This window comes from Podarcis muralis, chromosome 1 (genome assembly GCF_964188315.1).
Source record: "Podarcis muralis chromosome 1, rPodMur119.hap1.1, whole genome shotgun sequence".
NCBI lineage: Eukaryota > Metazoa > Chordata > Lepidosauria > Squamata > Lacertidae > Podarcis > Podarcis muralis.
The window spans coordinates 106,445,705-106,466,461 of NC_135655.1; the positions used below are offsets into that span (position 1 = coordinate 106,445,705).

The 20,757-nt window shown below is 40.5% G+C and overlaps 1 protein-coding gene across 6 annotated transcripts in view; it reads left to right on the forward strand.

The window, feature by feature from the left end:
• Window positions 1-20,757, forward strand: part of PSMD14 (proteasome 26S subunit, non-ATPase 14) — a 59,237-nt gene that overhangs the window by 13,612 nt on the left and 24,868 nt on the right. For all 6 annotated transcript variants that reach the window (XM_077936660.1, XM_028746969.2, XM_028746977.2 and 3 more), the window contains 4 exons: window positions 9,781-9,852; window positions 10,461-10,580; window positions 13,447-13,517; window positions 14,420-14,570. In XM_077936660.1, coding sequence (XP_077792786.1) covers window positions 9,781-9,852; window positions 10,461-10,580; window positions 13,447-13,517; window positions 14,420-14,570 — 414 coding nt within the window. The remainder of the gene's footprint in view (window positions 1-9,780; window positions 9,853-10,460; window positions 10,581-13,446; window positions 13,518-14,419; window positions 14,571-20,757) is intronic.

Here is a 20,757-nt window from a genome sequence, read left to right on the forward strand (position 1 = left end):
AAATAGCTGAGCTAAATGTCATGGAAGGTTGGGGGCAGCACTGGCTTTGTCCCCTGCAGTGGGGGACTTCCATAAATATTGAAAATATCCAAGCAACGAAAGTATACAAGTATCGGGTTATTGGGGTTTTTTTAAGACAAGGATTCAGACACACATGACCTCCAGTAGACTTTTGAAAGCACAGGGAATATTTTTCATACATTTTGTTGAGTTCCCTGTATCAAGCTGTATGCATTCTTCCATTCATAAAGTTTTTTTGCAGGTTCATATTAATTGTCCATTCTCATGGGATATTTTAACTAAGATTTTAAGCTTTATAACATCCAGTTTTGTAGAATGTACACATGAACAGTATTCCAGGATCTCTGACTTAATCATATGCTTTTTGGAGCAACAGAGATTCTCATATATACATGTATACATAATTTTGACAAAATTGCTTCTAATGGACTGGGGAAGAATTTTTTTAGAACATTCTAGTATTTCTAGAAATAATACATTGATGCTATATACTCTTCTTTGTTTCCCTTTTCTGTAAATTTTAATAGTGCTTACTGAGCATATGTTTTCAGTTAGCTTCAGTGCTCCTTACGGTCTCCTTATAAATGTTTCAGAAAGTAAATTCCCTTCATATGACTGTCCACCAGTAATCTCTACAGATGGCATCTAAACATTTGTCTCATGAAAAAGCAAATGAACTTAAGTTCTTTCCTCTGAGCCAAATAGTGGGACTAGTCATTTTAAGTGTGTTGCATAGTGTGGAATGGCATTTTGATGCTTGAAAACTCTTGGAGAATTGCCCTTTTTAGATTTCTTTGGTACATTAAACATGACTTGTCTGCTGCTTATCACTGGGGTATGTTGGCTTCCTCTAGTGCGCTAATGTAGATATCCTTAGCTCTGAAGGACAACAAAAGTGGACATATCTAGCAAGATGTAGTTCATCTCATTTCAGAAAACATTTTTGTAAAGCATTAATTGAAAAGAGTGTCTGAGCACATCTTAATGCTATGTTCTGTGTGTAGGTAATAATTACAGGTTTTTTTTGGACAATACTATTTTTTGTGGTAGGTAGGGGTTCTTTGTCCTTTAGCTCACCCTTCTACCAACAAGTTAGTGTGATGTGCACTCCATCGTCTCCTTGCAACAATGCTGTCAAGAGAGTTTGGGCACCAAGATAGCAACTGGCCCAACCTCATCCATTAAGCCTCATGTCTGAGCAGGAATCTGAACTAAAGCTACTCTCACATACTGGCTGCATATGGTATTGCTTAGATGTGTGTACTGTACTTTGAACACCTCCTATTCCAATCCAGCATGGTCTATAAGATCAGCCATTGAAGCCCATCTGATGGTCCCTGTCCAGCGCAGGGTCAGCAGTGCAAGGACCCATAGTAGGGCCTTATCAGTGGTGGCTCCAAAACATTGGAATCTTCTTCCCACTGAGATGTGTTTCACCTCACCGTTCCACTCTTTTAGGAGGAAGGTAAAGATGCACCTTTTTGCCAGGCTTTCGGAGGTGAAGTGTAACTTGTTTGAGGGCAGTTTTGTATTGCACCCGTTGCTGTTTCATGATTTTCTCATTTTAGTTTATGCTGCGTCTACTTTGTATTGATGTTTGAATTGGCTTTAGAAATATGCAGAGGTGTGTTTTAATATGCTGCACGTTGCCCTGTGACCATATGGTGATGGTGGTATAGAAATATCTAAATACGTGAAGACCCAAATTTTCCCTGCCTTGCAAATATAAAACGTGAGCAGAGATAAAACCATAGGAGTGTACTGATGATTTTAACAACTATTGATGGGATTAAACACAAATTTTACCTTGGGATTTTAGCATTATTTAACCTTTGTTAAGAAAAACCACTTGTCTTACACTCTTTCCCCCCCAAGTATACAGATTGCAATGCCTATATATATATATATATATATATATATATATATATATTTCTGAAACTGCATATAGGGAGGTATGCATTAATGCTTTAAAAACCCTTTAAACTTATTTATATTTTTTAATGAATAAGTTCCATGAATAATAAAATATAAATTATACACGATATAGAGGGGTTCTTCTTTAGAGGCGAGTGGTTTAACACACACTCTCAATTGTCTGTAGGTGTAACAGCTGAAAATCTGCACTCCAAGAGTTAAGTCAGCATGAAAGAATTCATTTCCACTTTAATGACCTAGCCTTGCTGGGTTAGGACGATGGGGAACATGCTTCTGACTTGCACTCCTATTGCCAATTAACACCTCCTATAACAGGTTGTCTCAGCTAGTCATTGAAGCAGAGGCAGTAGAAATAGTTTACATGCATCTTGTTTTTCACACTAGTTGTTTAATACTCACAAAATTAAGTATTAAAAGGTTCCCTTTTTTACTTTGCTGGGTAAGAATAAACATGACAGTGTTGGATAGTTGTACATTTGCTTGTGTCTGTTTTGTTGTGTTTATTTTTTGAAGGGGTTTTAATTGTGAAAATAAAGGTTGGGGTTGGTTCCGATCTCACCCTCTCTCATATAAGAATTTAGTTTAGCTGCGGAGAGCTCATTTGTACTGATTTCGGCACCAATTGGATTTTTTTTTATTGTCCCATTTTTTAAAATGTTTATGGGCTTTAAAAAAAAGAATTTTTAAAAGTACTCTGGAGTAAGACAATACTCAGAGTGAAGTATCAATTTTTCTCTCTCCAGGTTGATGGTGTTCATTTTTGTAGCTTTGTCAGTTGTTTAATCTTGCATCTCCTGTATTTAAGAGAAAAAATGCATGATGCAAGCGAAGGGCAGTGTTCTAAAGTGACTCATGATTAATCAGCAGGTATTCTAATAACATAATAAAACTGGCTAAATAATTGATACCAGTTCACACTAAGAGAAAGGTGGAGTAATATACCTAAAAGTGTTAACAAATTTGCTAAAAGGCCTGAGTAGGTAACACTCTGAGGCGTTAGTTTTATGCTGTTATAATGGCAAATGCCTTTTTTTAACACTTAGTCAACAAGGGCTGCCCAAGGAAAAGTCACAGTTTTTATAACTGGATCATATCTGAATGCTCCTGAAGAAAAGTAGTGTCTCATGTTAACCCCATTTGATTGATTTGTGAGCTGATTATGTTATCTTCGCTCGTTTGGGCTTTTGGAGGCATTTTATGTTGCTAAATGTTGATAAAAGAAATGAATTTTAATAGTGTGAGTCTACCTTAAATCCTCCATTCTCTAATAAGCGAGGGCTTAAAAGAAATGATTGATACGGCTTACGACTGATATGATTGCCCTGCAGGCAGGTCAGTTCACTGACTAACACTTGGTAGACAGTTTAGTCAGGAAGAAGCATCTGTTTCTCCTCTTAAAAGTATAATCGGGATTGATTTTCCCCCTTTGCTTTGTAATGCATTGGGTACAAAAGAACTTTAATGTTGGGTTTTTTAAAATAAAGTTCTGTTTTTTTAATGGCTTATTTTAGTTAAAAGTAAAGGACCAAATTAAAGGCTTGCTTCAGTTTCAGTCCTTGGTGGTGGTGTTAGCACATTGAATCTCAGGGGAATTTGATGCATCTGGTATATCGGAGAAAATTATATTTACTTTTTGTCACCTTTGTAGATTACTGGTTGGAATGGGAAATGACTGGCAGATGAGGGTTGATGTGTAATCTAACAATTCAGTGTTCAGGCTGCATGCACCTTCATTAACATCGCTGGAAGGTAAAAAGGGGGGGGGGCAGCATGAGTCCCCCTGACAGTTTGGGGTTTATAGATATATTTTGTTAACATATTAACAAGCTTACAGATATGCACAGTAGCGTGCAAAGGAATTGGTTATGGTATGGATTTAAGAAGGTTCAGTGTTCCTTGCAACTTTCAGAGGGCATTCTGTAGACACCATTCTTCAGTATAAATTAAATAATCAGCTTTTATGTTTAGGTTCTTCCCCTTTTTTTTGAAGGAAGTTTGCTGCGTTACTGCTTTTCTTCATGAGGCTGAACATTTTAAGACTAGCTGTCATTGGGAGAAGTTTTTCTTTAAATTCATCTGATTTTAAAATACTGGTTTAAATACTTGTCCAGATTTCTGGTATTGTGTATCAGAACAAAAACACAACCAACTGTCTTTGCTATAGGTTTTCAGGCTACAGTGGTACCTTGGTTTGCATACGTTTTGGATTACAAACACGTCAAACCCGGAAATGCGTGTCCTGGTTTGCAACCTTTTTTTTGGACTACAACCCCCCCCCCCTTTTTTTATTACGAACTAATTTTTTTTGGAGGCTCCATTGGCGAAAGCGCGCCTTGGTTTACAACCTGTTTTGGTTTATAAACAGACCTCGGGAACAGATTATGGTTGTAAACCAAGGTACCACTGTATTTAGTACAGGCATGTCCAAAGTCTGTTTCGGGGGCCTAATTTAGCCCGCCGGTTGGTTTAATCTGGCCCCTGTGGCAGTTTATTTCTTGAGTTAAAATTGTAAAAAAACCTCGACAACTTCAACTTCAACAACTTTGGGGTAAAATCCTAAAAAAAAACCTCAATAACTCCAATTCTAAAAAATGGACAACAACTTTGGTCGGAAATGGGCAGTGGGCAGCCTTGTAAAGAAGTCTGCAGCAGCTATAGTGGTACCTTGGTTTAAGAACAGCTTAGTTTATGAACAACTTGGATTAAGAATGCTGCAAACCTGGAAGTAGGTGTTTTTGTTTGTGAACTTTGCCCTGGAAGCAGAACATGTTGAGTGTGTTCCATTTGTAAATTGAGCCCCCCGCTGCTATGGGAAAGCACGCCTTGGTTTAAGAATGCTTTGGTTTAAGAATAGACTTCTGGAACGGATTAAGTTTGTAAACCAAGGTACCACTGTACTAGCCTGCAGTGTGCTGTCAGAAGAGGACCAGAAACTTTGTCTCTTCTGCAGCCACCCACTGCACTTCCCTGCTCAGCAATTCCTTGCATCTCTGGCTATAAAGCTTGTCCTTAAATACAAGACTGCACTTGGGATTGCAATCATATGTCCATATACAGTGGTACCTCGGGTTACAGACACTTCAGGTTACAAACTCTGCTAACCAGGAAGTGGTTGCTCCAGGTTAAGAACTTTGCCCCAGGATAAGAACGAAAATTGCGTGCCAGCGGTGCAACGGCAGTGGGAGGCCCCATTAGCGAAAGGTTAAGAACCGTTTCAGGTTAAGAACATACCTCTGGAATGAATTAAGTTCTTAACCCAAGGTACCACTGTACAGTTGAATGTGTTTTGTTTTTAAAGTAAATGTGAAAATGTATCCACATTGGCAACATTTAAGGGTAGCCACACTAAGCAAACTTAATATATAATATATATTATATATATAATATAATTGATATATAGTAGTTCACTATCAATTAGAATATTTGAGAGTAGGATGTATCGAGTCTGTATTTTGACTGATTGAGTACATTGCACTTTTGCTATGTAAAGTACCTTAGGGATATTATCTTTAGCAGTTCTAACAAAGTAGAGGCGGGGTAGTGTGTTCATGCATATTGACAACTTGTGGCTAAATTAAGGGACGTTGTGAACACCACTGAGGGCAAAGCAGCAATGTGTGAAGGCCTAGAGGGTAGAAAGTGTCGTTCCACTTCAGGTAAAAATATGAAATACTTGAACGACTCACATTCTAGTATTAGCTGACTGCAGCAATAGCGTTGGGCATAAACAGGCATTATAGTTGATTTTTTAAAAAGTAGCACTCTTAACTAAGTTGCTATAAACATCAATAGTACTATGTAGTATAAGTATCAGTTGAGAGATTGATTAAATCAGAATATTTAGCAGGTATTCTGAGCTTTTTCAAGAGGCTATAGAAATAACTATTGCCGTTTTACCCCAAAAAGGTTTGGGATTATCTAATGGCCATTGGTGGCCCAAAGTCATAGACAATGGTGTGGTGTGATAGAGGTCTCTGTAGGTCAGGGGTGCACATCCTGCTGCCCTGCAGGTGTTTCTGGACTACAACTCCCATCAGCCCCAACCCCATGGGATGATGGGAGGTGTAGTCCAACAACATCTGGAGGGCCGCAGGTTCTGCACCCCTGCTATAGGCCATTGGCAAGAAGTTACAATTCCCTTTCCTTGCTTCTGTGCTACTGCCCCCTAGATCTCATACTACAAATAGTTTCTGTCCTTGCGGAAAATGTTCTACCAAATCCCATTATGCTCCTTTGCCCCTTTTTCAGTTTCCAGTGCCTCTTTTTATACACACACAAACACATACATCTTTTGCTCAAGTTACTTACTCCAAATTATCTTCAGCATGTTGGTTTTCCACACTATTCCAGCTGATGATAATGGGTTGTATCCAGTTAAGTCATCAGGTTAGTGCCATGACTTCTGCCAAGGGACTTGGCCTTCCTCTTTCTGTACCCTGCACCAATCTGTTGGGGACCAGATTTGGAGGTGCGCAAGGCCAGTTGTGAAAGTGGAAGTCCTTGCACCAAAACAAAGACTTTGTTGGATGCAACCCAGTGGTGGTAAGCACTAGTCATAAATTAAAAGTTGCCAATTCTTGCCTTCAAGTTCCCAGTCTAATAGATACGATAACAAAAGGAAAAAATTCTCTCATCCCCCTTGGACTGCAGAGCTAAAGGGCAGTGCATGCTGGCCTCTGCTATAGGTTGGGGACCAAAGGTCTCTGGGAGGCTGCACTCCCATCCCATCAGCCAGAGGAGGAGGAGGAACTTTGCTTCCCAGGACACTGCTGGAAAGAATACTGAGCTCCAGGTGCTGTGGGGCTGCAGAAGCATCGGGGAAGGTCCCATTCATCAGCCAAAGAGCCACCAACTGCTGCTCAAGCAAGGACACCATCAAGGTTTGGCCAGAAATGGATAGCAATGCCTTCTCACGGTTGCTGATTCATGCTGGCCTTAAGGAACTGGTGACCTCCTCTACCTTTTCACTCCATTCCCCTTTCCATGTGTGACTTTGTCTTCTTAGCTAATAAGGATTTTTTGCTGCACATTTTGGTTTTGAAATTTATTATATCTTTCATTGTCACCTGATAATTTAAAGCCAGTCCAAAACAATATAGCCAGAAAATTAAAAAAAATAAATTGCATAAATCTCTGCTACCTTATAGGGCAGACAAAAAGCAAATGAACCATTAACCTGCAGACACTTTAGTAACACAAAAAGAGATGAAAAACCACAACCATTTTAATACATACCCTATGAAATAAATTTTCTCCAATTTTTCTCCCTACTTATTCCTTAAATAATAAGTCAGTTTTGCCATTGACAGCATATGTGGAAAACCTTTTCATAGCCATTTAGTTGCAGATGGAATGGATGGCTGCCTCCACGTTGGTGTATATATAATCGTAGCGGCAGTTATCATATATGATATCAATTCTTTGCTGCAGTCTTACTGGACCCTTCACATAGTTTAGCAAGAACATAAGTGGTTGGCAAGGAACTTTGTACCCAAAGATTTTGATTATTTGAATACTGATCTTTTCACAAACTTTTTTTTTGCCAGTTCCCACTTCCACCACACATGATAAAAAAGTCTCCCAATTATATTCCACATTTCAGACATTTCAGTGAATAGTTTTTATTGATTTTTTAAAATTCCAACGTGTTGTATGCCACCTACGGTACCCATCTATTTTTTCTGCAATTTTCTCTTACCTTCATATTCAGTGAAAATTTATGTCCAGCTTGTAAGCTTGACAGCCGCCCTCAATTGATGTGAGCTACTGTGGAAGAAAATACTGTCTGAAGTGGGATTGAAATGTGGCAAATAAGTAGGAATGGGAAGGGAGAGGAAAGCAAGCATTGGAGCAGCTTCTCATTCACTGGCGGATGGGTGGGGGCCAAGTTGCCAGGATGCTATTCCAGGGAGGCAGGGGTTGCCGTCTTCTAATGGCTGTTGGTTCCCTGGTCAGGGGTGGAGTTCAGGATATGCCTCCCCTAAGTCTCTGCAGTCCCAAAGAATTCTGATGATTATTTTCATAGTGCCTTTCAGGAAGCCTCTATTAATGCAGAGTTGCGCAGCCCATTGACATCAGCTGAGAGTTACTGTTGTAAGTTGCAGCGCTTAGAGTGATGTTATTTGCAGGGACTTTGGGCTGGTCCTTGTCCACTAAGGCCCCACTTCGTTGGAATTCCCTTCCCAGAGAAGTAAATACTCATTTTTGCTGTCATTGGAAGGCATGTAAAAAGCCTTTTCCTGTTTACACCAACTTCTCCCCTGTCACACCAAAAAATCCCCCATTAATGTACACTACTTCTACACTTTTTGTTTTATTTCCTATTTTTATGGGTTTTTTGCTGCTTCGAATATAATTAAAAGAAGCGAGACAACACTATAAAATAAAATAAAAATATCACTGATTTTCTTCATCATCCTTGATAATCAGTATGTACAAGCTATTCTCTGTGGAGTTTATTCTAGGCTTACCAGTCACATTTAGAAAAAGATTTAGTACCACTGTCATCATTCACAGGAAGCACCTTGCTTCCCAGGAAGGGCATTTTCCCCCTCTCAAATGCTAGTTGGCATTCTCCACTTGAGCAATACACAGCACTGGCCTCGGCCATCATTCACACCTTGGACAATTGTGCTAATTTTTTATTAGCTACTCATGAAGCAAAGAGCACAGTATTTTGTTCACAGCTTTTCCACCTAGGGATTGGAGGTCCATTTTTCTCTCACTGCACCAGTGGATCTGCAAAGTGCTCCCATAGCCTTTTTCTTCAGGTCCTCTTTAGCTGAAAACTGACGAAGCAAAGGGAAAGCAAAGGAAATTGTGTTTGTGTTGGTGCCAGTTAATCATGCTAGCCCAGCAGCATTTATATTCACACCACTGTAAGAAACATGCAGTTAATTGGTGAATTGGAGATATATATATATATATCCGAGGAGACTTCCTGCAAGATTTAATTCACTAATAGAACTTCATTGGAGTCCAAGCCTGTATCATTGATAAGGTTTTCACTAAGCACAGTATTTTTGATTTTTAAATACTGAGTAGATAGATGATCAAAGAAACACAATTGCCTTCCCTTAGACTAAATCACTAGTTTATATAGGGAAGTGCTCTTTATCAACTTTGGCCAGGATCCAGAGACACGTGTCTGTGTACATGCACATGCACATGCTAATCCAATAAGAATACTTAGCATTTGTATGATGCTTTAAAGCAGCCTTCAACCTTGGGTCCCCAAATGTTTGTGGACTGCAACTCCCATCATCCCTGGCGTTTGTCTAAGCTGTCTTGGGGAGGTTGTACTCCCAACAGCATATGGGAACCAAAGGTTCCAAAGGCTACTATAAAGTGTTGAGAGCATTTCACAATATTCTTCTGTATTCCATTCAACAACCCTGTAAGACTGGTCAGTTTTATCCTCATAGCTCAGAAGCTGGGCTGAGACCAAGAGAGTGGCATGCCAAGGGCTACATACTGAGTTTGTGACAGTGGCAAGGTGGGAAGTATAGACTTCTGATTCATAGCTCGATGTATTAACAACAAAGGAGGGTGGTTTGTTAGGTTTTCTTCCTCGGAGCTTGTAGCCCTTGGCCCTTCAGGTGCTTCCCCTGCTATTCAGCTGAATCTTTTAGGGAGACCAGTTGGGGACTGATGGGCTGAAGAGGGAGATGGAAGATACTATAGAATCGGGCTCTGGATTCCTCTTGTCTTGTACATCAAATACTGTAATTGATAGGACGGAATGTGTGCATGTGTTGCCTTTCTAGAATAAAACCTTTTATACATGAATCTGAAGGGATGGCGATGTGTTTCTTCTTTGCCTAGGGGCCTCCTACTGACGCTCCTGCAGTTGACACTGCTGAACAGGTTTACATCTCTTCCCTTGCGCTTTTGAAGGTAAGTATTTGTGTTTTGTTAGACGATATTTCACAAAGCCCTGCATATATCTGTCTCCACTATGAACAAGTGAGACACTTCTGTAATCCTTGAATGTCAACAAAATAATAATAATAATAATAATAATAATAATGTTTTTTATTCTTGGGCAACATTTATTTATTTATTTCTATTATTTATTCAATTTATATCCTGCCTCCCCTTCATCTGAACATCGCAGCATAAGTTGTAATGTTACTATTTTTTAACATTTTCGTACCTTGACTTCTCAAATCCAAACAAGGTGTCTTACTGTCCCATTGTCTTTTGAATTCAAACTATTGAATTTTTGTCTGTTATTGTGGCATGTGCCCTTGGGGAAGGGGGTATTTTAAGTGGTTTGCATAGCATGGAGAAGTTTCAGCTGTTTCGAGAAAATAAGACCTTATAATTAAATAAAGCCAATTATAGTACTAAAGAAGTGAATATGAATATGTAATAACTTCATACCTTTGGTGTTACATGGATATTTCAAGTGCATTTTATTGCATTACAGAGCAGGGGCTGGGGAATAAGAGTCAAATGTATCCCTTGAATAGTCTTTCAGTGGAATTTGATCTTCTTTCCAGATGTTGAAGCATGGTCGAGCTGGTGTTCCCATGGAAGTTATGGGGCTGATGCTTGGAGAATTTGTTGATGACTATACTGTCAGAGTGATTGATGTGTTTGCTATGCCACAGTCGGGAACGGTAAGTACTCTTCAGTGGGTGAATGTGTTGTGTCCAGTTGTACCCCAAGATCCTTTCCTTCCCTACATGTGTGATGGTTGTGAAAAGAAGACTGATAGTTGTCGTATGTCTATCAGGGCTGGAAGAAATGTAGTGGTCTGTTAGGACTGGACAATGTCAGTTATTAGCTTTATATACCTGGGTGCCTCAGTGGTGTAGTGCTCACAGTTTCATAGCTTGTTGTTGTTTAGTCGTTTAGTCGTGTCCGACTCTTCGTGACCCCATGGACCAGAGCACGCCAGGCACTTCTGTCTTTCACTGCCTCCCGCAGTTTAGTCAAACTCATGCTGGTAGCTTCAAGAACACTATCCAGCCATCTCGTCCTCTGTCGTCCCCTTCTCCTTGTGCCCTCCATTTTCCCCAACATCAGGGTCTTTTCCAGGGAGTTTTCTCTTCTCATGAGGTGGCCAAAGTATTGGAGTCTCAGCTTCAGGTTTCATAGCTAGATCTGTTCAATAGCAGAAAGTATCAAGCTTTATTGTTTACAGCACAGAAAGTGGGATTTAAAATATATTGTGCTTTATCCATAATAGTACTTCTGAACCTATTTATCGGATTCGTTTTGAGTGTGGCTCAGCTTATGTTTCAGATATTTCTATTACATTTGGGGGTTGCTCTGTAACTTGGTACTAATGGAACTTGAGTCTGAAGCTCATAGTTGTTCGAAGGCACAGACTACTGTGTGCTGGTTTACAAGTTACAAGGATGTGCTCCCAAATTCTATGGGATGCTGCTCCCATCTTACCTGTATATATGTATTGTGAATTTATAAGCTGCCCTTGAGCATTAAGGTTTCCAGGATTTTAAAGAAATAATAATAAAATATATAAACTTGGAGATAGTAGAATCACAAAAGCAGCAGGCAAAAGCCAAACGAGAAACCACATAAGAAGAGGCATCAAAATAAAATCATGTTGTCAATATTTTCTAATTCCTGGAATTTTTAAAAAAGATTTTAACACTGAAATTACATCACCATTAGTGTCTGGTGAGCTTCTCTGGGAAGAGCATACCAAACATGAGTCACCATAACTTCTCCAGTCATTTTTATGGGGCCACAGCTCAGGGCTTTATAGGTTATGAATTGTGTCCGCAAACAGTGTGGCTGTTTTTAAGTACTGCTGATATGTTTCCCAAAAACAGCCCTAATTGGTAACCTGGTAGATGTGCTTTGTACTAAAAGATGTTTCTGATAAGTCTTCAAAGGCAGTACATTGCACTAGTAGAATGTTGGCAAGGCATGGATAACTATGGCTAAACAATCTATTCAGGATTGCATCTGCTGCCACCAGCATCTCCAGTGCCTCACCTGTATCCAGTGAGAAGGAGAAATAGAGTTGGGTGGCAGATGTTCAGAAGTACAAGGGATCCCATTGAGCAGTAGTTTCGCATCCAAGGAATTGTTCATCCAGGGAGGAGTGGAACTGCTGAAGTACACTGCTCCAATTCCCAAATCACTCAGCATATCTAGTACAATTCCATGGTTGATGTTACTGAAAGCTGCTACTGTTGAGATGTCCAAGTAACCAAGGCAGTTTCTGTGCCTTAAATCAGCTGTCATGGATCTGGATAATTTTCACCTAAGAATCACTGAAGTTGTACAAGAACCACCCATTCAAACACTTTACCCAGGAATTGGATATTGGTGAGCAGCCACTAGTTACAGTTCTTGGTATCGAAGGATGTTTTCTGTTGTGGCTGCCTCTCAAGTACTGTATCTCCAAGGTGGCCAGGACTGGTTCCTCTTGCAAAGAAGTATGATTATGAGAGAGCATAATCGGGCAACCAGCTGGTCAACCACACGCCCCACCAAACAACTTGTTGTGGCCCAAAGGTGTAACCAACTAAAACGTGTCCTACAGAATCAGTAGAACAAGTTGTACACCTCTGTTGTCCAAGTCAAAGTGGATGTGAGCAGCTATGTCCTCTTAAGTGCTTCGCTAGTAAGTCACCATGGGCTACTGTGGGTTCCCTCACATTGCCCTTATTTCACAAATCATTTGGGGAAAGTTCCATTGAATGAAACTGCAAGATGGTGGAGAATCATAGTGTTGGAAGGGACCCTAAGGGTCATCTGGCCCAACCCCCTGCAGTGCAGGAATCTTCTTGCCCAATGGACTTGAACCCACAACGCTGAAATTGAGAGTCTCATGCTCTACCAACTGAGCTATTTTTTCCTACTGATGTATGCATTACTGGCTGATGGAGGATGTTTTGTCACCAGCAGTAAATCTGAAACCAAGCAGCAGACATGAATACTCAGGAGGACAAAGAAAATGAGTGTTGACTTCTGAATATTGACAGTGGGCTTGCCCAGAAGCCTTTTGTAAACAGAGACTACAAAATGAACACCTAAGAGGTGTACAAATTGTTCTTGGGTTTTATAAAAATATGCAAATAGTTAACATTTTATACATTTGAACAACTAAATCATCACATATGAAAATTAGGTTTGCTAGCAAGTACAATGCAGAAGCTATTGTCTGTTCATTTTGGATATGGGAGGACTAAAGTTAAATTTCTGCTCGTATATGAAGCTCACTGGGTGGCCTTGTACAAATTGTTCATAGCCTACATTCAGTTCACAGGGATGTTGTGAGGTTGATACTGCTCTGAGCTCCTAGAGAAGAAGGGGGAGATTAGATATGATATGTCCTATAAAATTCTTAGAATTCTTAAAAGGTGACATCTAAAATACCATGTAACCTTTATATATAGGAGCAGATTGTTACTATCATGAACCATTTGTGTGTGTGCAAGAAAAGTCTTTTCATAAATATCTGTAAACTAGATTATTTTTATGCTGTTAATCTGTCTCCAAATCCAGGGGGTCAGCGTGGAGGCGGTTGATCCTGTGTTTCAAGCCAAAATGTTGGATATGCTAAAGCAGACTGGAAGGTAAAGAATTTCTCAATTCGTTTTCAAAAAAGGAATAAATCATGCATGTCCTAGTTTCCTCTTGGCTCATTTACTAGTACTGCAGCAGAAGCAATTGGTTTAGTCTTGTACAACTAACACAACGTGTTACGAAAGCCTAATCATGGGCTTGCTATCTTGTGAGAATACACACAGTAAGATTGCATCCAACTCTGCTTTTGGTTGGAACTATTGCATACATTGAATTAATATTCAGCTGACAGCTTCCACTCGTACAAAATAGACTGTTACCACCCCAGCTCTGATTTTTCAGCTATGGTGGTCTGTACACCACAGTAAAGGTTACCTGATAAAAAGGCATCCAAATATTTAAACAAATTTTGTTACTTCACTTGGGGTCTCTCAACAGTTGTCATCTGCTTGCTCAAATTCTTATACAGCAGCAGAAACTTCAAAATTACTGTTAACAAAAGATTCAACAGCTGAGCAGAACAGTGCAAATTGCTTTTTGACTGAGTTCCTAGTTCTACTGCTGGTTTAATTGATATTTAATCTTTTCCCACCGCTTTTTCCTGTCGTCCATGTCTGAAATGGACATTCTGCTGTGAAAAGCCAACTTTTGGTGGCAGTGAGTTCGCAAAGGTATTTGCTGAAGTGCTGAAAGGGTAAAAACTGCATTGGGAGATGTGGTAGGAGGGTGAAAAAGTGAGAGCCTGATGCTACCAATGATAATATACAATCAATTGATTGCACTTCTTTGTCACATTTTAACGTTTTCACCACAATCTAGTGAGCAGCGATTTAAATGTTTCTAATGGTGCCTTTTCACATCTCAGGGTTTCATTTCCTACTGAAAAATCCATATTTCATTGCAGCTTTTCATATTTTGTGATGATAATCTCCAAATGCCTTCTTTGTTACAGACCTGAAATGGTTGTTGGCTGGTATCACAGTCACCCTGGCTTTGGCTGCTGGTTGTCTGGTGTAGATATCAATACTCAGCAGAGTTTTGAAGCCCTGTCCGAAAGAGCTGTAGCTGTAGTGGTGGATCCCATTCAAAGCGTGAAAGGAAAGGTATGTATTAGTTTCTGTTGCATACAGAAGTATGGATGTGACAATGTTAATAATATCTCATTAATGAGAATCCAGAATGCCTCTATGGGATTTTAAGTTAAAAATCCCATAGAGACATTCTGGATTCTCATTAATGAGATATTATTAACATTGTCGCATCCATACTTCTATAGATGGAAATAGCTCAACTTGGTCCATAATTGCTGACTCTTTTTTTCTTTCCCTCTTTGCTCTTGAAGAGCCCTTCTGTGCTTACTTACGTCGTTTATGAATCGCTTCCCATAAAAGATTCGACAATAAGGACATACATAAATACAATTTCAATCCAACACAGATGAAAAACTGGGATAAAAAATATCCAATTAAAAGCATTTTGGAATAGAAGTTTTCAGAAGGGACGGTAGAGACAATGCGTTTCTGATATGTAAGGAGAGGGCATTCTAAAGGGAAGGTAAAGGTAAAGGGACCCCTGACCATTAGGTCCAGTCGTGACTGACTCGGGGGTTGCGGTGCTCATCTCGCTTTATTGGCCGAGGGAGCTGGCGTACAGCTTCCGGGTCATGTGGCCAGAATGACTAAGCCGCTTCTGGTGAACCAGAGCAGTGCACAGAAACTCCGTTTACCTTCCCTCCGGAGCGGTACCTATTTATCTACTTGCACTTTGACATGCTTTCGAACTGCTAGGTGGGCAGGAGCAGGGACCGAGCAACAGGAGCTCACCCCGTCGCAGGGATTCGAACCGCCGACCTTCTGATCAGCTAGTCCTAGGCTCTGGCACCATCACACTGAATTGTCCAATTCCTACATTGTGCAGAGCGGACCTTCTGATAAGATGGCATCTGAAGGAGGCCCTTTCCTGCAGAGTACAGTGATCAGTTGGGTATATAAGGGGTGAGGCAATCTTCTAGGTATCCTATCTTGAGCTGAATAAGGCTTTCAGCACCAGTACCAGCACCTTGAACCTATCCTGGTAGCTAATTGACAGCCAGCGCAAGCTTTTTAGCAGCTGTGTAACATTGTGGTCAGATTCTGAACCCAGTGAGCAGTCAAGTTGCTGCATTTTGTTGATAGGTAACATCTCTTTTTTAAAAACGACACCCTAAGGCTATAATCTTAAATTAGAAATTTATATGAAATACATGAAGTGAAATTAGAAAGCAGGTCCCATTGAAACTGCACAGTTTTTCTGAGTAAATGTGTTTAGAGTCAGATTAGCAGCTTGCCTGTGATGTAAGCATTTGCGATTTGCTATTTTAGCGGGGACTTTATTTAAGGGTTTTTCCTGTAACAATTGCTTACGTACATTTGTAAGCAGCCTTGCTCTTTTAAATTGAGGCAGAGCTTAATTTTTTAAAAGAAATAAATGAGTTCAAAGCCTGGCGACATAAATAATCTGCCCTATTAGATTGAGCTGGATTCGATCTTTCATGGATAGAAATAACACTCTTGCTTTATAGAGCAGGAACACAACACTTTGTGTGTTCCAAACGTTTCGGAATAAAAACTTTCCCCAAAGACTTTGCAGCCATTCACGTTTTAGGGTAAGTTTGCAGATGAATGATTATGTGAAATCATTATGAAAAGAGATTAACTTGCAAAGCATATTGGGTTATAGTTTGTCCTTTGTTGAAATCTCTTTTGTTCTTGTTTGGTTCTTTCTTTTTTTTATTTCTTTCTAGCCCCATATGCCATTTTCCTATTTCCTGCCTCATGACAGCAGGGAGCAGCTCTATTATCACCTTCACAGAGCTGTCTGCAAATGTGAGAGGCAATTCGATTTTGCTCAGCCACAGGGAGAGTGGATTAGAAAAACTTCAGAACATACAGAAATTGGCTAGTTGGTTACTGCTTTAAAATACTGCTGAGGTGTTTTGTTTGAGCATGCTTTTCTATTGTATTGCAGAATAGTCATTAAATTAATAGTATGTATGGCATTTATACAGTTTTATAAATATTTTAAGTATTTAAGTCTTGTGTTAATGGTTTGGGGATGGTAATGCAGGTGAGCAGCTAATATTGCTGCTGTAGTTAGGATGAGATGCCAACTTGCATGCGTATTATAACAACATATAATTGTTGTTTGTTGATAACTTTCATTTTTAAAAGCCAAGAATGTTGGTACATGTGTGTTGATTTAACAGAACAAAAAGGAATTTAAAAAAATATAAGACTCAAGCAAGTATCGAAGTGCAGGATATTATTCAGGCATATCTAGAGCTGAAATACTTTCAGAGGTTCTGAGAAGGAGCACTTTGTGCATTATTTTTGGTGCTAGTCTTCAGTTTGCCTTCAAGATCTCTCATTTGATACAAAGTATTGTACCATTGTTTTTGTATTGTTTCAGAATATCTATAGCTTCCGTTATTATTTTAGCCCATTGAGTATCGCTTTCTGTAGTAAACATTGATAACATGTATAAAGAGTTACTTAGTCTGGTTCACCACATATTTAATGGGCAACTTTGGAATGAATAGAAGAGGAAGTAGAGTTTCTTAATTCTAATAAATACCTACATAGCCCTTGGACATGATAGGTCTGTTAATGAAACTTTCCAGTTCTGAAGCTTTCATGGCTGCTGCTAGGCATTATGAAGCCTCTAAACGGTATCCACAGCCATTTCCTTTCTTCCGCTAAATATTTCACTTGTATCTATCTCTGCTTAGACCTGTAAGCCGCATCTCATCTTGCATTTGTTGTGGGATGGGATTGAGAAGTAGGGGTCTGCAATGAATCAAGCACAGAGCATGATGTTGGAATAAGCTCTTGTACTCCTCCATACCACTTACTGGAAATTTTGGGAGGGTAGAGTGGTGTTGCCTGATAGGGCTTCCTCAACCCTTCAAGAGGCCTGGATTCTTTGGAAGATGGGGGAATTGATTCACAGGTATTCTCACTGCCAAATCTCATAGGGAATTGCCTTAATACATTGCAGCAATTAGGAAAGAGGACTATCTCAAGTCTTCCTAGTCACTAAGGTATGCATGAAAAAAAGAAAGTGGGATTAGTGCTCTACTCTTCCCACACTCTGCTCCCCTTATTTTGTTGAGCTAAACTTGTAACTGATCAAACGTGTGTCCAGATAAATGACCTGCTGTGCGCTAGTAGATCATTTAAAAATAGGTAGAACCAGATCTGGCCATGAAATGAGTCTTGTTAAAACTCCAACATAACAGGCCAGAATCAGTTAGGGAAAATTAACTTAGTTGATTTCACCACATAAAATGGTCATCTGAAGTGGACTTAATGGCTATGTTTGTGAAGGGGCCATGGCTCGGTGGTAGAACATCTGCTTTGCATGCAGAAGGTGCCAGATTCAATCCCTGGCATCTCCAGGTGGGGCTGGGAAAGATTCTATCTGAAACCTTGGAGAGCCACTGCTGGTCAAGGTAGACAGTGTTGAGCGACCTGGACCAGTGGCCTGACTCTGTTTAAGGCAGCTACATGTGTCCTTATTATCTGCTTATCCACTCTGATGTAAGCAAGAGATTGATGGAGATGAAGCTTCACTTTATCTCTCTGTAGAAACTATTGTATTCATCCCAGGCCATAGCGAATCCACCTCCTAAGCAGTAGCTAATAGATGTAATTTGTTGGAAGCAAGCAATCTGCCAAAGAATAACTGCACCTACCTATGATGTAACACGGTGACAAAATGACACAATGAGTGTAAAACCCCATACAGGGGTGCTTGCCACAAGTTCAGGTGCCCCATTAACCTCAGTCTGCCATATCATTTTCTGTATGTTCTGTTTTCCACCCCAGCAGCTACTCTCACTTTAAAATCTGTAGTTCCTTTGTTCTTGGTTTGTTGTGAATTATTATAAAGAGAGAAAATTGGATACATTTGAAAGTGCTTGTGCATGGCGAGGTATAGTAAGTAAAATTACAATTTTCCTTTTGCAAATTGATGGTGGCTCCCCTCCGCTTGTTTTTCGTAGGGTACTTTGGAGAGGTGAGCACCATGAGACCAGTTTCCCCCCCAGAGCATCTTATTTGCTTAAACCTCACATATATTTTTCCACACAATATGAGGCATCACATCTTTACTGTTCTTTTATTTTAATGTTGGTTTCTTCCTGCAGTTTTTATCATCAGCTTGCTTTGTTCATTTGTGAGACATTTTTTAAAAAAATACTGTATTAGGTGTCCTATTTCGTCAAAGAACCCAAAGGGATCAATTTTTAAATCATTTTTTAATGTGCACATTAAAACAACAATAAAAACTGAAACCCCAATGAAATGTTGAGATTGAACATCCCCATTCTTTCTTTCAATCACCAAATGTACACTAGTGAGCTAACATGCTCAACCCCAGCTTGAGCATGTTAGCTCACTGACAGAAAGTGCAGTGCTTTCATTCAGGACCGGTGGCACATGGTCTCGTCAGGTTGCCCCACTTACCCAACCTAGCAGGTACATTCTGCACTAGCTGCTGTCTCCAGACCATCCACAAGTGCATTACAGTAGTCCAAGCAGAAGGTCACCGGAATGTGGACAGTTGAGGCCAGACTATTCTAGTCCAGGAAATGCTGTAGCTGACGAACCAGCCTAAGCTGGGCATAAGCACTCCTAGCCCCAGGAGCCACTTGAGACTTAAGTGATAGGTTAGAATCTAGGAGTACTCCTAGGCTTTGGATATGTTTTTTTCAGGGGGAGTGAAACCCCACCCCAGAAGAGGTCATCCACCTAATTCCCAGACACAGGAACCTCCCACCCACACTGACCCTGTATTACCAGGATTCAGCTTTAGGTTTACTCACCCCCATCCAGCTTTCAGACACCAGCCCAACACTTGCATAGCCATTCCTGATTCAGAGGCAGTGGAGAGAGAGAGCTGTATGCCGCCATCATTACTGAATAGCAAGAGAAGGAATAGACCCTTGCAAAAGACCACAGCTCAAAAGCCACAGAGCCAAGCAACAGTCTACCAGTATTACTTTCTAGTAAGGGCCCTATGGATAGGAGCAGAACCATCCTAATACAGCATCTCCAGTAACACCCCCCCCCCCCCCCAGTAATACCAGAAGGTCAGTGGTGTCAAAAGCTGTTGAGAAGTCAAGGAGAAGTAACAGTCGCCCTGCCTCTCTCTATAGAGATCATCAGTCAGGTCAACCAGGGCTGTTTTGGTTATAAAGCTTGGCCTGAAACCTGCAGTGGCTTCGTGATCACCTGGATGGTAGATTTCTGACTCACACAGGGACTTGTAACTGCCCACTTCATCCTCAGAAAACCAAGAAGCATTCCAGGTTCCCTTGGCCAGAGAGTGTGCTTACAAGTGACCATGTAAATATGGTTATCTGTTGTGCTCAGAGTGCAACTACCTGTATGCAAAGGGGTTGGATCACTTGTAGACAGCAAATAATAATAATAATAATAATAATAATTATTATTATTATTATTATTATTATTATTATTATTATTAATATACTTATACCCCCGCCCAACTGGCTGGGTTTCCCTGGCCACTGGCCAGCTCCCAACAGAATATTAAACAGAATAAAACATAAAACATTAAAAAGTTCCTTAAACAGGGCTGCCTTCAGGTGTCTTCTAAAAGTCAGATAGTTTATTTACTTGACGTCTGATGGGAGGGCGTTCCACAGGGAGGGCGCCACCACCGAGAAGGCCCTCTGCCTGGTTCCCTGTAACTTTGCTTCTCGCAGTGAGGGAACCACCAGAAGGCCCTCGGCGATGGACCTCAGTGTCCAGGCTGAACAATGCCGGTTGGAGACGCTCCTTCAGGTATACTGGACTGAGGCCGTTTAGGGCTTTAAAGGTCAGCACCAACACTTTGAATTGTGCTCAGAAGCATACTGGGAGCCAATGTAGGTCTTTCAGGACTGGTGTTATATGGTCTTGGCGGCCACTCCCAGTCACCAGTCTAGCTGCTACATTCTGCATTGGTTGCAGTTTCTGGGTCACCTTCAAAGGTAGCCCCACGTAGAGCGCATTGCAGTAGTCCAAGCGGGAGATAACTAGAGCATGCACCACTCTGGCGAGACAGTCTGCAGGCAGATAGGGTCTCAGCCTGCGTACCAGGTGGAGCTGGTAGACAGCTGCCCTGCACACAGAAGGGATTGATCCACTTGTAGATAGCTTCAACCTTTACTCCGAAACACCTCCCCATCTCTTACTCAATGAACTTTTCTATCCACAACGGGGTCATCTCATTCAGAACCCAAATGCA